The sequence below is a fragment of the Cyprinus carpio genome, chromosome B17 (genome assembly GCF_018340385.1).
Source record: "Cyprinus carpio isolate SPL01 chromosome B17, ASM1834038v1, whole genome shotgun sequence".
NCBI classification, from domain to species: Eukaryota; Metazoa; Chordata; class Actinopteri; order Cypriniformes; family Cyprinidae; genus Cyprinus; species Cyprinus carpio.
The window spans coordinates 16147673-16162838 of record NC_056613.1 but is presented as its reverse complement, the minus strand read 5'-3'; the positions used below and the strand labels follow the sequence as shown (position 1 = coordinate 16162838).

At 38.2% G+C, this 15166-nt stretch overlaps 1 protein-coding gene across 1 annotated transcript; it reads right to left on the bottom strand.

The window, feature by feature from the left end:
- Nucleotides 1-10710: 10710 nt before the first annotated feature.
- LOC109067225 (prolactin-releasing peptide receptor-like) lies at nt 10711-14921 on the bottom strand. The gene is made up of 2 exons (XM_042743069.1): nt 14711-14921; nt 10711-12276 (listed from the first exon to the last, which is right to left on the bottom strand). The coding sequence occupies exon 2, from the start codon at nt 12250-12252 to the stop codon at nt 11140-11142; it is 1113 nt and encodes a 370-aa protein (XP_042599003.1). The 5' UTR covers nt 12253-12276; nt 14711-14921; the 3' UTR covers nt 10711-11139.
- Nucleotides 14922-15166: the final 245 nt, after the last annotated feature.

The following is a 15166-nucleotide window of genomic DNA, read 5'->3' as shown; positions in this document are numbered from 1 at the left end:
AGTTAGACAGACAGACAGACTATGGTAGATTCAGACAGACAGACAGACAGACAGACAGACAGACATTCGATGGTAGACATACAGACAGACAATTGTGGACACAGATAGATAGATAGATAGATAGATAGATAGATAGATAGACAGATAGATAGATAGATAGATAGATAGATAGATAGATAGATAGATAGATAGATAGATAGATAGATAGATAGACAGATAGACGATGACAGATGGTAGTAGTCAGACAGACAGATGGTGGTAGACACAGATAGATAGACAGAGACAGACGATGACACAGACGATAGTAGACAGACAGATAGATAGACAGACGACGATGACACAGCAAGTGGTAGACAGACAGATGAATGATAGATGACACACAGATGATCCTAGATAGACAGACAGACAATGGTAGACAGATCGATAGACAAAGGACGATGACAGACAATGGTAGACAGACAGAGATAGATAGATAGATAGATAGATAGATAGATAGATAGATAGATAGATAGATAGATAGATAGATAGATAGATAGATAGATAGATAGATAGATAGATAGATAGATAGATAGATAGATAGTGTTTTCTATGGAATAACAAAGGTCACTGGGTTTGAAATGACATGCTGGTGAGTAACTATCCATTTCAAGGCAACTTTCACATGTGAAAGAACACTGTGTTACTTGCTAGTTGGACAGCATAGCTAGAAACTCTGGACAAACAGTCACTGAAATGGAACAAAGTCACTGAAAAGGACAAAGAGTCTGAATCATCTTTTATCATCATTTTAGAAGTCTATTTCTTACCTTACAACAAGAGACATTATTTATTAAATCCCAGAGTTTATTTTTATGAGGTAAATATTTAATAGCTTGGTGCCTATGAGTGATATCTTCGACTGTGCCTCTGTTTTTACACACCTGCTTGTCAAACTAATGCTGTGTACTGCCATTTTGTATTATTTATTTCATTTTGTCATTGCACTTTGGGATTGATTTATTCAGTGTGCTGAGACTGAACTATGTCAGAACATTTACCGCTTTTATGTAATGTTGAGTGTTTTACAGTGCAGTTTCAAATATGTAAATGTGTACAGTTGTGCGGTTCAGGGTTGTTTAAGACAAATGCAAATATTGAGACTGTGCAGTTTCGTCTTATTAGAGAATGAATGCAATGAATATGTAATGAAACACCTGGCTGATAGCAATTTAATTCCCTCTTAATTACGGTCTGATTTGGCAAAGCTGAAGTGTCTACTTGGCAGAAGAGCTTTGAAATGATCTCTCATCTTGTTAATGTGTGGCATTTATTATCCCTTATACTCCTGTACTTTGCATGACCAGATACATCATTTCATATGTCTAGGATTCTGAATTATAGGCACTCAGAAAGTTTGAGAAAAGTCTAAAAGTGTGTAATTGTACCATTTAGACTTGAACAGATAAAGTGAATGTGTAATTTAGATTTCAAAAGTCAAGGGCAAATGGTGCAGGATTGTTCAAAGCCACTTTTTTTTTATCTGACAGAATCCACTAGAAAATAAAGGGCTGTTACAATAACACTCCAGATTTACCTCCAATACTGTAAACACAAATAAAACTATGAACATTACTTTCAACATACTGCTGATTTTAGTGCAGAATTAATAAATGTAAGTATGAGGGCAGAGTTAAATAGACTACTGAAAGGAAAACTAAAAATAAAACTCTAAAAGGTCTTCAGACTTTAGAAAAACCATCAGTGGTCTAACACTTATGCTTCATCTATTTTTGATGCATAACAATATGAAAGCAGCAAAGTGAATAAAACAAAAAGAAAAAAAATGAACAGAAGGTGCAGCAGATGAAAGCACTTTCATAATACAGTAATACAGAGTCCATGGCCTTTTATGCAGCCTGACAGTGTTTTGTGCACTTTCTTTGAAGATGGTGAGCAATAATGTCTAAATACTGTGCGGTGTACAAAGCACAAACCACACTCATATTCACTAGACTCCTTATATAATTCCATGTGTAATAAATCTAAGGTGAATTACAGTATTAAATGTATTCACTAGAATTTGTTTAAAGTTTAACAAGTTTAATTGCATTAATTAGAAATTACTGTAATCTAAATGGAAATATGGTTTATGTGAGGTCATGAAGTGTGGTGTATGATTTGTGCTTTTAAATTTAACTGCTTGTAATGTTACAGTAATGTGCACCATGATCATTTTAAATGCAGGAAGTTTATTGGGTAATTTGCATTTGGCTCATTTACCATCTGCTGAACCAAATCATTGGACCATCCATATGCATAAAAAATGTATTGCATAGATTCATTAACTTTACTTTCAATGAATTATATGAAGACATTTTCTATTTTAAAAATCAATATAAATATTTAAAATATTTTTAAATGTATTTAATGCAATATCACACAAGGAAGCGAGCAGCCTAATAATATTCTGGGAAAAAAAGTACTATTCCCAGTTTTATGTAGCCATTTTATACTGCAGTTTGGTAAACAAAAATGTAATTTTGAGTATGCTTAAATTTTAGGCATTATTGTTTGCAATATTAGCCAATATTGACAAGTATATTGTCAGTTTTTTTCTTTGCCAAAGAAAGTAATTCCAAAGAAAGACACAACAGAGCCTTTCCAAGCAATACAGTGGTGTTTAGTGTTTTTTTTTTATTTATTTATTTTATGCAGAATCAGTGTATTTAAATGAAATAGTTGTATAAATGATTCAAAGATCTGTAAAAATCTAACGACGGACAAGCCAGTGACTCATAAAGTCACGTGTCACAATGAATTCATATAACCTGCTGAAATAATCATTGAAAAATCCCTCACTACTAATACACAGACCGACAATGGTAACACTTTTCAATAAGGTTCATTAGTTAACATTAGTTAACTACTTACATTAGTTAAATACATTTACATTTAATCATTTAGCAGATGCTTTTAACCAAAGCGACTTACAAATGAGGACAATGGAAGTAATCTAAATCAACAAAAGAGCAATGATATGCAAGTGCTATAACAAGTCTCAGTTAGCTCAATGCAGTACACGTAGCAATAATAAATAAAAAGAAAATGATTTTTTTTATAAAAAGATAGAAAAGGGAAAGAATAGAGCAAGCTAGTGTTAGTTTCTTTTTCTTTTTTTAAAGAAAACAAGCTGTTAGTAAATAAATAGAATGAAAGTCTAAAAGGGGCATGTTTTTTTTAAAGAATAGAATTAGAATAAAGAGTGCTAGAGTTAGATGGTAAAATAAAGATGGAAGAGATGTGTTTTTAGCCGATTCTTGAAGACGGCTAAGGACTCAGCTGCTCGGATTGAGTTGAGCAGGTCATTCCACTAGGAGGGAACATTTAATTTAAAAGTCTGTGAAAGTAATTTTGTGCATCTTCGGGATGGCACAATAAAGCGACATTCACTTGCAGAATGCAAGCTTCAAGAGGGCACATAAGTCTGAAGTAATGAATTTAGGGGTGCAGAGCCAGTGGTGGTTTTGTAGGCAAACATTAATGCCTTGAATTTTATGCGAGCAGCTATTGGTAGCCAGTACAAACTGATAAACAGAGGTTGGATGTGCATTCTTTTCAGCTCATTAAAAATGAATCTTGCTGCCACGTTCTAAATTAATTGTAAAAGTTTGGAACTGTAAAGGAACTGGCTGGAAGACCTGTCAAGAGAGCATTGCAATAGTCCTGCCTGGACAGAACAAGAGCATGAACAAGGAGTAGTGAAGCATGTTCCGAAAGAAAGGCCCTGATCTTCTTGATGTTGAATAAAGCAAATCTGCAGGACCGGGCAGTTTTAGAATCAGAATCAGAATCAGAATGAGCTTTATTGCCAGGTATGTTTACACATACGAGGAATGTGTTTTTGTGACAGAAGCTTCCGCAGTGCAACAGAATGACAGGGACAGAACAAAAACACAGATAATAAAAGAATAAAAATAGAACAAGTAAGGAATAACAATATACAAATTGACAATTGTATGTGCAGGTATATTACAATAGACAGTTTTGTATGTGGGTCAAAGATGAAAAAGTGTTTAAGCATAAAAAAAAGTGTAATACTGCTTTAAACGGCTGTAGTTTTTCCCCCCAAAAAATGCAAAAAATAAATATCACACATTTTCCCTGATTTGCAGAAGATGCCCAGTAAAATGTCATTTAGTGTAACAATCTTGTCAGCATATTTACAACAAAAATCAATTTATGACATATTAAAAGACTCATTACTTTCACCCCAAATACTAATGAGTTGTAATTTTGCATTTTTAACATTTGCCACTATCCTAGGTTTTGCCCATTTGTCAGTAATTTTTTTTTACTAATTTAAAACACAATAAAATTTAGTATGCTCCATTATTCTTTTAGATATTTTAATATGTACACGTCAGAATAAGCATGTTGTTTGAATTTGTGCATAAATTTTGTGTTACCCTGAATGACAATGTAACATTATTTCAACCAAATTTTGACATTTTATTCTCCAAAAACTTTTTTGAAACCTTAAAAGTAGACATTTTACTTACATTTAATGTGCTTTCGATGGACACAAAATCACTTTTGTACATTTCTTTTGATGCGGACATCTTAACGTCTTTGACCCATGTACAGGTATATTATGTGGAAATTTGAAGTGTAGACTAAGCATGTGTGTTAGATAAATAAGTGTATGAGTGTATAAATAGTGTTGTGTGTTCCACAGTTATTGTCAAGTGTTCATGAGATGGATTTCCTGAGGGAAGAAACTGTTCCTGTGTCTGGATGTTCTGGTGCTCAGAGCTCTGTAGCGTCGACCAGATGGTAACAGTTCAAAGAGGGAGTGTGCTGAATGTGAGGGGTCCAGAGTGATTTTGCCAGCCCTTTTGCTTACTTTGGATGAGTACAGTTCTTGAATAGAAGGGAGGGTTGTACCAATGATTAGCAATGTGGTCTGAGAAAGTCAGATGATCATCAATCATAACTCCAAGGTTTCTGGCTGTTTTTGAAGGAGTTATAGTTGATGTGCCTAACTGGATGGTGAAATTGTGATGAAACAATGGGTTTGATGGAACCACAAGCAGTTCTGTCTTGGCAAGGTTGAGTTGAAGGTGATGGTCCTTCATCCAGCAAGAAATGTCTGTTAGACAAGCAAATGAGAGGTAGAGTTGAGTGTCATCAGCATAGCAGTGATATGAAAAGCCATGTTTCTGAATGACAGAACCTAGTGATGCCATGTAGACAGAGAAGAGAAGTGGTCCAAGAACGAAGCCCTGAGGCACCCCAGTAGTTAGATGTTGCAACTTGGACACCTCACCTCTCCAAGATACCTGGAAGGACCTATCTGAGAGAAAAGACTCAAACCACTGGAGTATGGTTTCTGAGATGCCCTTTGCCAATAGGGTTGACAGGAGGATCTGGTGGTTAACTATGTCAAATGTTGTTTGAACACAGCTCTTTCAAGTGTTTTTGCAATGAAAAGAAGAAGGGAAACCGGTCTGTAGTTCTCTAAAAGAGATGGGTTAAGGGTGATTTCTTATGTAGTGGGGTTACACGAGCCTGTCTAAATGCTGAGGGAAAAACACCAGTGTGAAGGTATGTGTTAATGATGTGAGTGAGTGCAGGTACAACTGCAGGAAATGGAATAGAATCAAGCGTACAAGTAGTAGGATGATTAGAAAGGATGAGTTCGGAGACTTCTGTCTCAGAGAGTGAAGAGAAGGATGTGAACGAGTGTATGTTTGCTGGGAAGATGTGCTTGACAGATTTTGGTGTGGAAAATTGTGCACTGATGGTTTTAATTTTATTCATGAAGAACGTGGCAAAGTCGTCAGCTGTTAGAGCTGATGAAGGAGGGGGAGGAGGAGGACAAAGGAGGGAGGAAAATGTTTTAAAGAGCATCCGAGAATTAGACGAATTGTTAATTTTGTTGTGATAGTATGTCTTTTTAGCAGTGGAGACATTAGCAGAGAGGGAAGAGAGGAGTGACTGATACACATTAAGGTCAGTAGTATTTTTTTATTTTCGCCACACCCTTTCAGCAGCCCTGAGCTTAAAACGATGCTCGCAGAGAACATCAGACAGACAGACAGACAACCAGGGCAGAAGGGATGGTGTAATGTCTGTTTTGGGTTTTGTTTCATGTTCATGTTTTCATGTCTTTTATTTTGTTATTGTTTAATTTTGCTGTTTGTGTTACGATTCCTTTGCCCTCATGTATCTCTGCTTTGTGTATGTGTCATGTTCTCATTGGTTATTGTCTGGTCATGTGATTATCAGTTCTGTTTGTTCTCATTGGTTGCTTTAGTCATGTGTCTTGTTCCGATTGATTTGTTCTTGTCATGTGACCCTCATTGTTTGTATAATTAGTCATGTTTTTGTCATTGTCACTTGTCGTGTATTAACGTAACATTGTAACCTGCTGTCGGTGAGTCTAGTCTGTTCATGCTATGTCAAGTCTGTTTCATGCCACGTCAAGTCTGTTCATGCCACGTCAAGTCTGTTCTAGTCAAGTCTGTGAATCTTGTTTGGATTATTGTTTGGATTTTGGATCGCACCATTGTAAATAAACTGCACTTGGGTTCATCTACACTTGCCTTCAGTGGACTGCTTGTTACAGAATACACGACCGCCAACCATGAACCCAGCAGTTTCACGCCTCCTCTGCCTTCGTCAAGGTAATCAGGCCATTGAGGACCATGTGGAGGACTTTTGTGGTTTGTGTCATCTTGTGGCTTTCAATGACATTGCGCTTAAAGACATTTTTCGAATAGGTTTAAACGAACCTATTCGTTCTCAGTTGCCTGGGGGAAAGATTTGTTGGTCACTAGAGGAATATATTGACCGAGCTCTTTTGCTGGCTGGTTCATCATTTACTGTGGGGATTGTGGATGAGGAACACTGCAATCCTGCAGTAGCTACTGTGCCTACCAAGCCAGAGTCTGCTCATGTCATGTCTGTGATTCCAGGACCTGCTCACCACATGCCAGGGTTTGCTCACGTCATGCCTCAGCTGAACTTCCAGAGCCTCGTCACGCCTCAGCTGAACTTCCAGAGTCTCGTCACGCCTCAGCTGAACTTCCAGAGCCTCGTCACGCCTCAGCTGAACTTCCAGAGCCTCGTCACGCCTCAGCTGATCATCCAGGGTCTCGTCTCGTCTCAGCTGATCATCCAGGGTCTCGTCTCGTCTCAGCTGATCATCCAGGGTCTCGTCTCGTCTCAGCTGATCATCCAGGGTCTCGTCTCGACATGGCTGCCACGCCAGAGTCCCCTGGCCAAGATGGCCACCACGCCAGAGTCCCCGGCCAAGATGGCCGCCACGCCAGAGTCCCCTGGCCAAGATGGCCGCCACGCCAGAGTCCCCTGGCCAAGATGGCTGCCACGCCAGAGACCCCTGGCCAAGATGGCCACCACGCCAGAGTCCCCTGGCCAAGATGGCCACCACGCCAGAGTCCCCTGGCCAAGATGGCCACCACGCCAGAGTCCCCGGCCAAGATGGCCGCCACGCCTGAGTCTCGTCAAGTCTTGGCAGTCACTGAGACTGTTCCCGTGGCCTCAGTACTTCTAGTAATGGCAGTCGCCATTTTGAGTGTGTGGGCCACTCACTGCGCTCCAGAAACTTTTCCTGTCCATGAACTTTCTGCCTGTCCTGCCATGGCCAAGGAGGCCATCCCTGAGCTCTCTGCCTGCCCTGTCACGGCCAAGGAGGCCGTCCACGAACTCTCTGCCTGTCCTGCCACGGCCAAGGAGGCCGTCCACGAACTCTCTGCCTGTCCTGCCACGGCCAAGGAGGCCATCCCCGAACTCTCTGCCTGTCCTGTCACGGCCATGAAGGCAGTTCACAAACTTATTGTCTGTCCCGTTATGGCCAAGAAGGCCATTCATGAACTCATTGCCTGTCCTTTCACGGCCACGGAGGCCGCTCATGAACTCACTGCCTGTCCTGTAACGGCCACGGAGGCCGCTCATGAACTCACTGCCTGTCCTGTAACGGCCACGGAGGCCGCTCATGAACTCACTATCTGTCCTTTCACGGCCAAGTGGTCTGTCCATGTCTCTGCTTCAACATGGCTTCCAGCTCTGCCTGCACTGCCTGGCCACCCCGCTGGGCCTGCACCGCCATGGCTCTACGCAGGTCCTGTTCCTTTTAATGGGCCTGGCCCTCCATCCCTCCCGCTGTTCCGCCTCCACTCCACCACCCTCCTGGACTTTTTGGGTTTAGTTTGTTTGGGCGTCAGGAGCCGCCCTTAGAGAGGGGGATGGTGTAATGTCTGTTTTGGGTTTTGTTTCATGTTTTCATGTCTTTTATTTTGTTATTGTTTGATTTTGCTGTTTGTGTTATGATTCCTTTGCCCTCATGTATCTCTGCTTTGTGTATGTGTCATGTTCTCATTGGTTGCTTTAGTCATGTGTCTTGTTCCGATTGGTTTGTTCTTGTCATGTGACCCTCATTGTTTGTATAAGTAGTCATGTTTTTGTCATTGTCTCTTGTCGTGTATTAACATAACATTGTAACCTGCTGTCGGTGAGTCTAGTCTGTTCATGCTATGTCAAGTCTGTTTCATGCCAAGTCTGTTCATACCATGTCAAGTCTGTTCATGCCATGTCAAGTCTGTTCTAGTCAAGTCTGTGTATCTTGTTTGGATTTTGGATCGCACCATTGTAAATAAACTGCACTTGGGTTCATCTACACTTGCCTTCAGTGGACTGCTTGTTACAGATGGTAAGGCCTGTTAACATGAACTAAGAATGAACAATAGTTCTACAGCATTTATTAATATTAGTTAATGTTAATTTCAGCATTTAATAAAGCATTATTAAAATAAAAAATGTGTTTGTTAACATTAGTTAATGCAATGTGAACTAACATGAACAAACAATGAACAACTGTATTTTTATTAACTAACATTAACAAAGATTATTACACAGCTCTGTGGAATACTTGATTCTGATTGGTAAATCGCACCATCCAGTGGTATGTTATTCCCAGGTAACAACCGCCAAATTGAATAACACACCACTCATCCGGGTACTACGAGTTATCTTGACCGGTGCTACTTATATGCTTAAAGGGATAATCACCCCAAAATGAAAATTTTGTCATTAATCACTTACCCCCATGTCGTTCCAAACTCGTAAAAGCTTTGTTCGTCTTCAGAACACAATTTAAGATATTTTGGATGAAAATCGGGAGGCCTGTGACTGTCCCATAGACTGCCAAGTAAGTTACACTGTCAAGGTCCAGAAAAGTACAGTATGAAAGACATCGTTAGAATAGTCCATCTGCCATCAGTGGTTCAACCGTAATGTTATGAAGCGACGAAAATACTTTTTTTCCACTTCGCGTCGGGGTCCTGATCACACTATCGGGGTTTATTCTGAGATAACAACTAGCTGGATGTACATTATCCCTTACTTAACAAATGTCACCGTATTCTAGTGTTACCCCGATTAATAAATGCTTTAGAAGTATTATCATGTTAGTTCATGTGAACTAATATAAAAAATAAATGTTAACAAAAGGAGCCTTACTGAAAAATGTAACCAGTGTTATATATTTAATGTTTAAACAGAGTATTCTCAAAGAATATACTCAGAATTCATGCTGTGCTTGCTATACCTTTATTGTGATTAATTTATTATGTGATGAATTACATTGTATTGTATTTTTTGTTTTAAGTAAACCTCTAATGGACACTTGAGTGCAATTGAGTGCATCAAGCAGATGGACATACATAATTAATAATACATTACCTTGCAATGCTACTAAATGAATGCATTAACACAATGAGTGTGTATTCAGAGCTATAAATCCTTGTACGATCATTTTAGATGTAACATAATTTTGTCAAACAGTACAAAAAGAAGGCAGCCTTTTATTTTAAGGACCAATTCTTACTATTAACTAGATGTTAATTAGCATGCATATTACTAGCATATTGCCTGTTTTAGTACTTATAAAGAACATATTAATGCCTTATTCTGCATGACCATATTTTTAGATCCCTTAATACCCCATAACTTAACTTAACAATTATCTTACAAACTATTAATAAGCAGCAAATTAGGAGTTTATTGAGGCAAAAGCCATAGTTAATAGTGGTGAGAATTGGACCTTAAAATATAGTTTGATTGAAAAGAATTTTTAAACATTTTTAAACATGCTTTATTTTCACAGAAATCAATTATCAACATCAAACCATGCAGACAAAACTTAGGGAATTCAAATTGATTAATAAAACTTTTCTCGAATAACGCACAAACGAATTTGACAAAGAGCATGCCAAAATGGACGTATTCAGAGAAACTTGGTACATATCAACACAAGCATGACCTGAGGGTACATGAGTAGTTTTGACACAGCACCACCTACTGGTCAAGACATATGAAAAATGTACCTTTGTTTTTGCTAATAACATCTGAACAATTTAACCAGAAATACTTGATACAAATGTTTAACATTTTCCTCCTCAGGAATCAATGAAGAACATACAGCTTTAAAGGGTTAGTTCACCCAAAAATGAAAATTCTGTCATTAATTACTCACCCTTATGTTGTTCCAAACCTGTAAGATCTTTGTTCATCTTCGTAACACAAATAAAGATATTTTTGATTAAATCTGAGAGCTCTCTGATCCTCTGTAGACAGAAATGTAACTGCAATGTTTCCAGGTCCAGAAACATAGCAAGGACATCGGTAAAATAGTCCATGTGACATCAGGGGTTCAACGTAATTTCACGAAGCTACGAGAATACGTTTTGTGCGCAAAGAAAACAATAATAACATAATTTATTCAAAATGTTTCTTCCCAAGTTACCGTCTTCCACGCGCTTTCTACTGAACGTAAACGATGCTGATTACGTTGATTACATTCTGGGGTACTCTCCAAAATGGCAGAAGATGGTAACACGTGAAGAAGAATTGTTGAATAAATTATGTTATTATTGTTTTCTTTGCGCACAAAAAGTATTCTCGTAGCTTCGTAAAACAACATGAGGGTTAGTAATTGATGACAGAATTTTAATTTTTGGGTGAACTAACCCTTTAACAAAAGAGTCATTGGTTTAACGAATCAGCTTTGATCATGGCACAGTATTTATCTGTACAGTTCTAGAACCTGACGAAGCAACATTTGTGTGTTGGAGAGAAGATTCAGTCTTGTGAAATCTTGCTAATAGCCATGGGAATGTCAGCTAGAGTACTAGAAGTATTCAAGCGAAGTATTCGACTGGAGGTTGTGAGGCTGCTCTGAGTATGATGAGGTTTTCTTTGAAATATATTCTGGCATAGATATGACAGAAACTTGTTGTGCAGAGAAGCATAAATGAAGGGGTTGTAGCAAGCCGAGCTCATGGCTAACAAGTGGCATGACACCTGGATCACATTGACGTGATTCTTGCTCAGGATGGCGAAGTCGGTGTCCAGGTCGCGTATGAGGTTGACCACCTGCAAGGGAAGCCAGGAGAACGCGAATGACAGAACAGACACCAGTAGGAGTCGAAATGTCTTGCGCCTCTTGCGCCCCCACTTTTCCTGGTTGGAAGGTGTAGCAGCCATGAGCCGAGGTGTAGCTTGGTGTTGCAGGTGGCAGGAGATTGCACAGTAGGATATCGAAACTGCTGCTAGAGGAACAAAATAAGAAAGGAGCAAGAAGAAACATGAATATATTAGACGACTGAGCTCCTGCCCCTGCCAGAACTCCTCACAAACCACCATTTCATGTCCTGTTGCGCTCAGATCCAGATAGACCGTGTGCAGAGCGGTTGGGGTGGACATTGCTAATGCACAGAGCCATATGCTGACTACCAACCACGCGCAGAAGGATCGACCTCCGCGACGGCGAATTGGGTATGCAACCACAACGTATCGGTCCACTGCAATGGCGGTTAATGAAAGAACTGCCGCAAATACAGTCGCCGTCTGCATCAGAGTAACAAAATGACACATGAACTGGCCAAAAACCCAACCGCGCTCATCAAAGGCGTAAAACGCAGTCAAGGGAACGCAGAACAGGCACATAACCAGGTCAACCAGGGCCAGGTTTCCGATGAGGAAGTTTGTAGTGCTGTGAAGTTTCTTGTTCAGTCCGATGAGGATGAGGAGGAGGAGATTTCCAGAGCACGCTACCAGGACAAGTATGGCATACAGAGGGATGAAGAGTGGCTTCAGGTCCATCAGGAGCTGCAGTCCACTGAATGATGAAGCAGATGCATCTAAAGTCATGTTTGTCCATGATTCGTTATGGAGATAGCCCATGTCTGCCATGGTATGATGACAACAATCTGACACCTGTTTGAAAAAAGTGACATGTAAATAGAAGACATTGTAAATGAACTGTAATAGAAACTGAATGTATATTTTACTGTTCAAAAGCTTGGGGTAAGATTTTTTAAGAAATAGTTTTATTCAGCAAGGACTGAATAAAACACTAAATTGATCAAAAGTGACACTAAAGACGTTTAATGTTACAAAAGATTTCAAATAAATGCTGATTTCAATTACATGTAAAGATGTTCAGAGAAAATGCTGCTTTCTTTTAATCAAAGAATCCTGAAAAAACAAATGTTTTTGTTTCATATTAGAATGATTTCTGAAGGATCATGTGACACTGAAGACTTTAAAGGAATAAACTCCATTTTAAAATATATTAAAATAGAATGCAGTTATTTTAAATTATAGTATTTCACGGTATTAATGTTTTTACTGTATTTTTGAGCAAGTCCAGTTTTGGTGAGCATAACAGACTTCTTTCAAAAACATGGAAAAAAATATATAAAAACATTAACATTAACATGACTTACCTAAGTATACAACAATTAACCTGACATGAATAATATTCATTAAAATAATTATGAATATAAATAATTTTGTATATTGTGTGTATACACAAATTTGCATACTGGTAATATTAACAGGAGTAAACAGGAAATGTAACTATTTTGTATTTTAAATGTACTGAATTTCAATGGTTTCATGGTGTTGGCAGCTAATAATATACTACACAAAACACCCTGTGGTCAGCACTAACCATGTTTATCCTCTTGTATGAAAACTTGGATTTAATGTAGTCTGGGTCTACATTAAATACATATTTTTTTAACCCTATGTAGTTTTGTCTGAACAGACCTGCAACCCATTTTGGGTCACAACCAGCCAATTACAAGCCACTGCTTTAGCAAAAGTAAATTACAATAAATGTACTGTATTGCTGGAACATTTTCCCCTGAAACAAATTCGGTAATTCCTTGGATCTAATTGCCTTTTGTGATATCAGCACAGAACACTACACTAAACCGGCCCAGATTGAATGTCCACTTGGATTATTTGTGTATGATTTAAAGTAGAGAGGCCATATACTGTACTCTATTCCTGTAGAACAGAATGGCCATTCCTAATCTACAATATAAAGGAAAGACTTGTGGCCAAGTAATATAAACCTTCCATACAAACTGATTAAATAAACAGACTACAGTGTGCGTGCCAGAAAACATAGCAATAGAAGTGATGTTCAAATAACATCTTGCAATGATTCCTAGTCAGCACTGTCCACAATTATTTTTGACTTCAGTATGATAATTGCAAGATTCCACTCAACAGCAAATTGCGATAGCAAAACGCTTTAGTCTTTCTTCACTTTATGAAAGCTACAGTGCATTAGGTGAACCGAGCAACCATTTTTATCTCTGAGATAAAATTCCATGAACAGCCACTTGTACATACTTGTGAACAAGAAGTCTATTTGAAATTGGTTAAGACTAAACAACTTCAAAAGACATTTTGGCTTCTATCTGTTAGCGGACCCTTACAAGATGTTAGCTGTGCTCAGACTTACATTTTTTCACTGTAAAGGATGAATGGAATAAATGAAAAAAAGAATCTGCTGTTGAAACAGTTTATTTATTTTCAGCAAATTTAATAAATGAAATTCATGGAAAACCATTAATGTGATTTAATGTCCATTTCAGTTGTGACAACATGCCCCATACTGGGAATGTTAATATAAAAGCATATAATCTGTGGGCAGTTCTAAAGAAACATCTGCATAAACAAACACAAAAGATAAAAAATAGAAATGGCCTATGTTGATTAGTTCACCTAATGCATTCATATTGCCAGTCTAAGTGGCTCGCCATTATTAATGAACAGTTATGTCCACTCTGAACATGCAGAGAACATTGTGAGACAAAGTCCTGCATGTTGCTTTCTGTCAAATAGACCACAATATGATCTGTTCTGAACATATTGCTGCTGAACAGCAGCACAGCTCAAATCTAATTGAAGAAGACAGCAGTTACATTACTCAGATCCTTCTCTCCTCAGCACTACAGAGGTAATTTAACCGTTGTAATGGGGGAGCCAGTCCCCACAAACCTAAACGACAGATTCAATCCAATACTGTAAAGAGAGCTAAATCTGACTCACTTTCCTCTGATGATAAATGAGGAGTTTAGAGGACGAAAAACTCTTTTCGATGTATGAAATTATGATGATTTAATACCAATTATTAAATAAAATATCCATTAAATGCATGTTTCCGAGTTAAATATTTTTACAATAAAGATACGACTAAGTCTGTATATGTTTAGATTTAGAGACACCTATTAATTCTACTTATATCATTGTGTATTTAATATCGCTCTGTGCAATTCAATTAGCGTGCCAATTAAAACATTTTTCAACACGCACACCATTATTTCAGTTTAAGCTAAAACATTTTGCCCACCTTTGTCCTTTTGATCACTTCTTCAGTGGATGCTGCATGATACAAGAACACTTAGTTTAAGGATACAGGTAAGACTTCTTCACAGACTGAGTAAATCTCTACGTTGCCTTTATTAAATACAACCCATGTAAATTTCCTCCTCAAAACGATCCCAACTCGTGTATACTGAGCGCGAAGATCGCCGCCAGACACGCGCACAGATGACTGGAGAGTTCCCTCGACGTGTCAATGCGCAGAAGTGCGAGGAACCTTCAGTAACCATCAGCCTTCTTATATAATGCTAGAAAAACTATTGCATTGTTCCAACATGATTTCACAGACCTCCCCATCGGCTAAATGAATAGATATATTCAAATAAATAAAACTAATTGAATTCAATAAAATAAGAACAAAAAAAATAAATAATCATTTAACTAGGCATTAATTCAATAAAGTACAATTTAAAATAAAATAAAA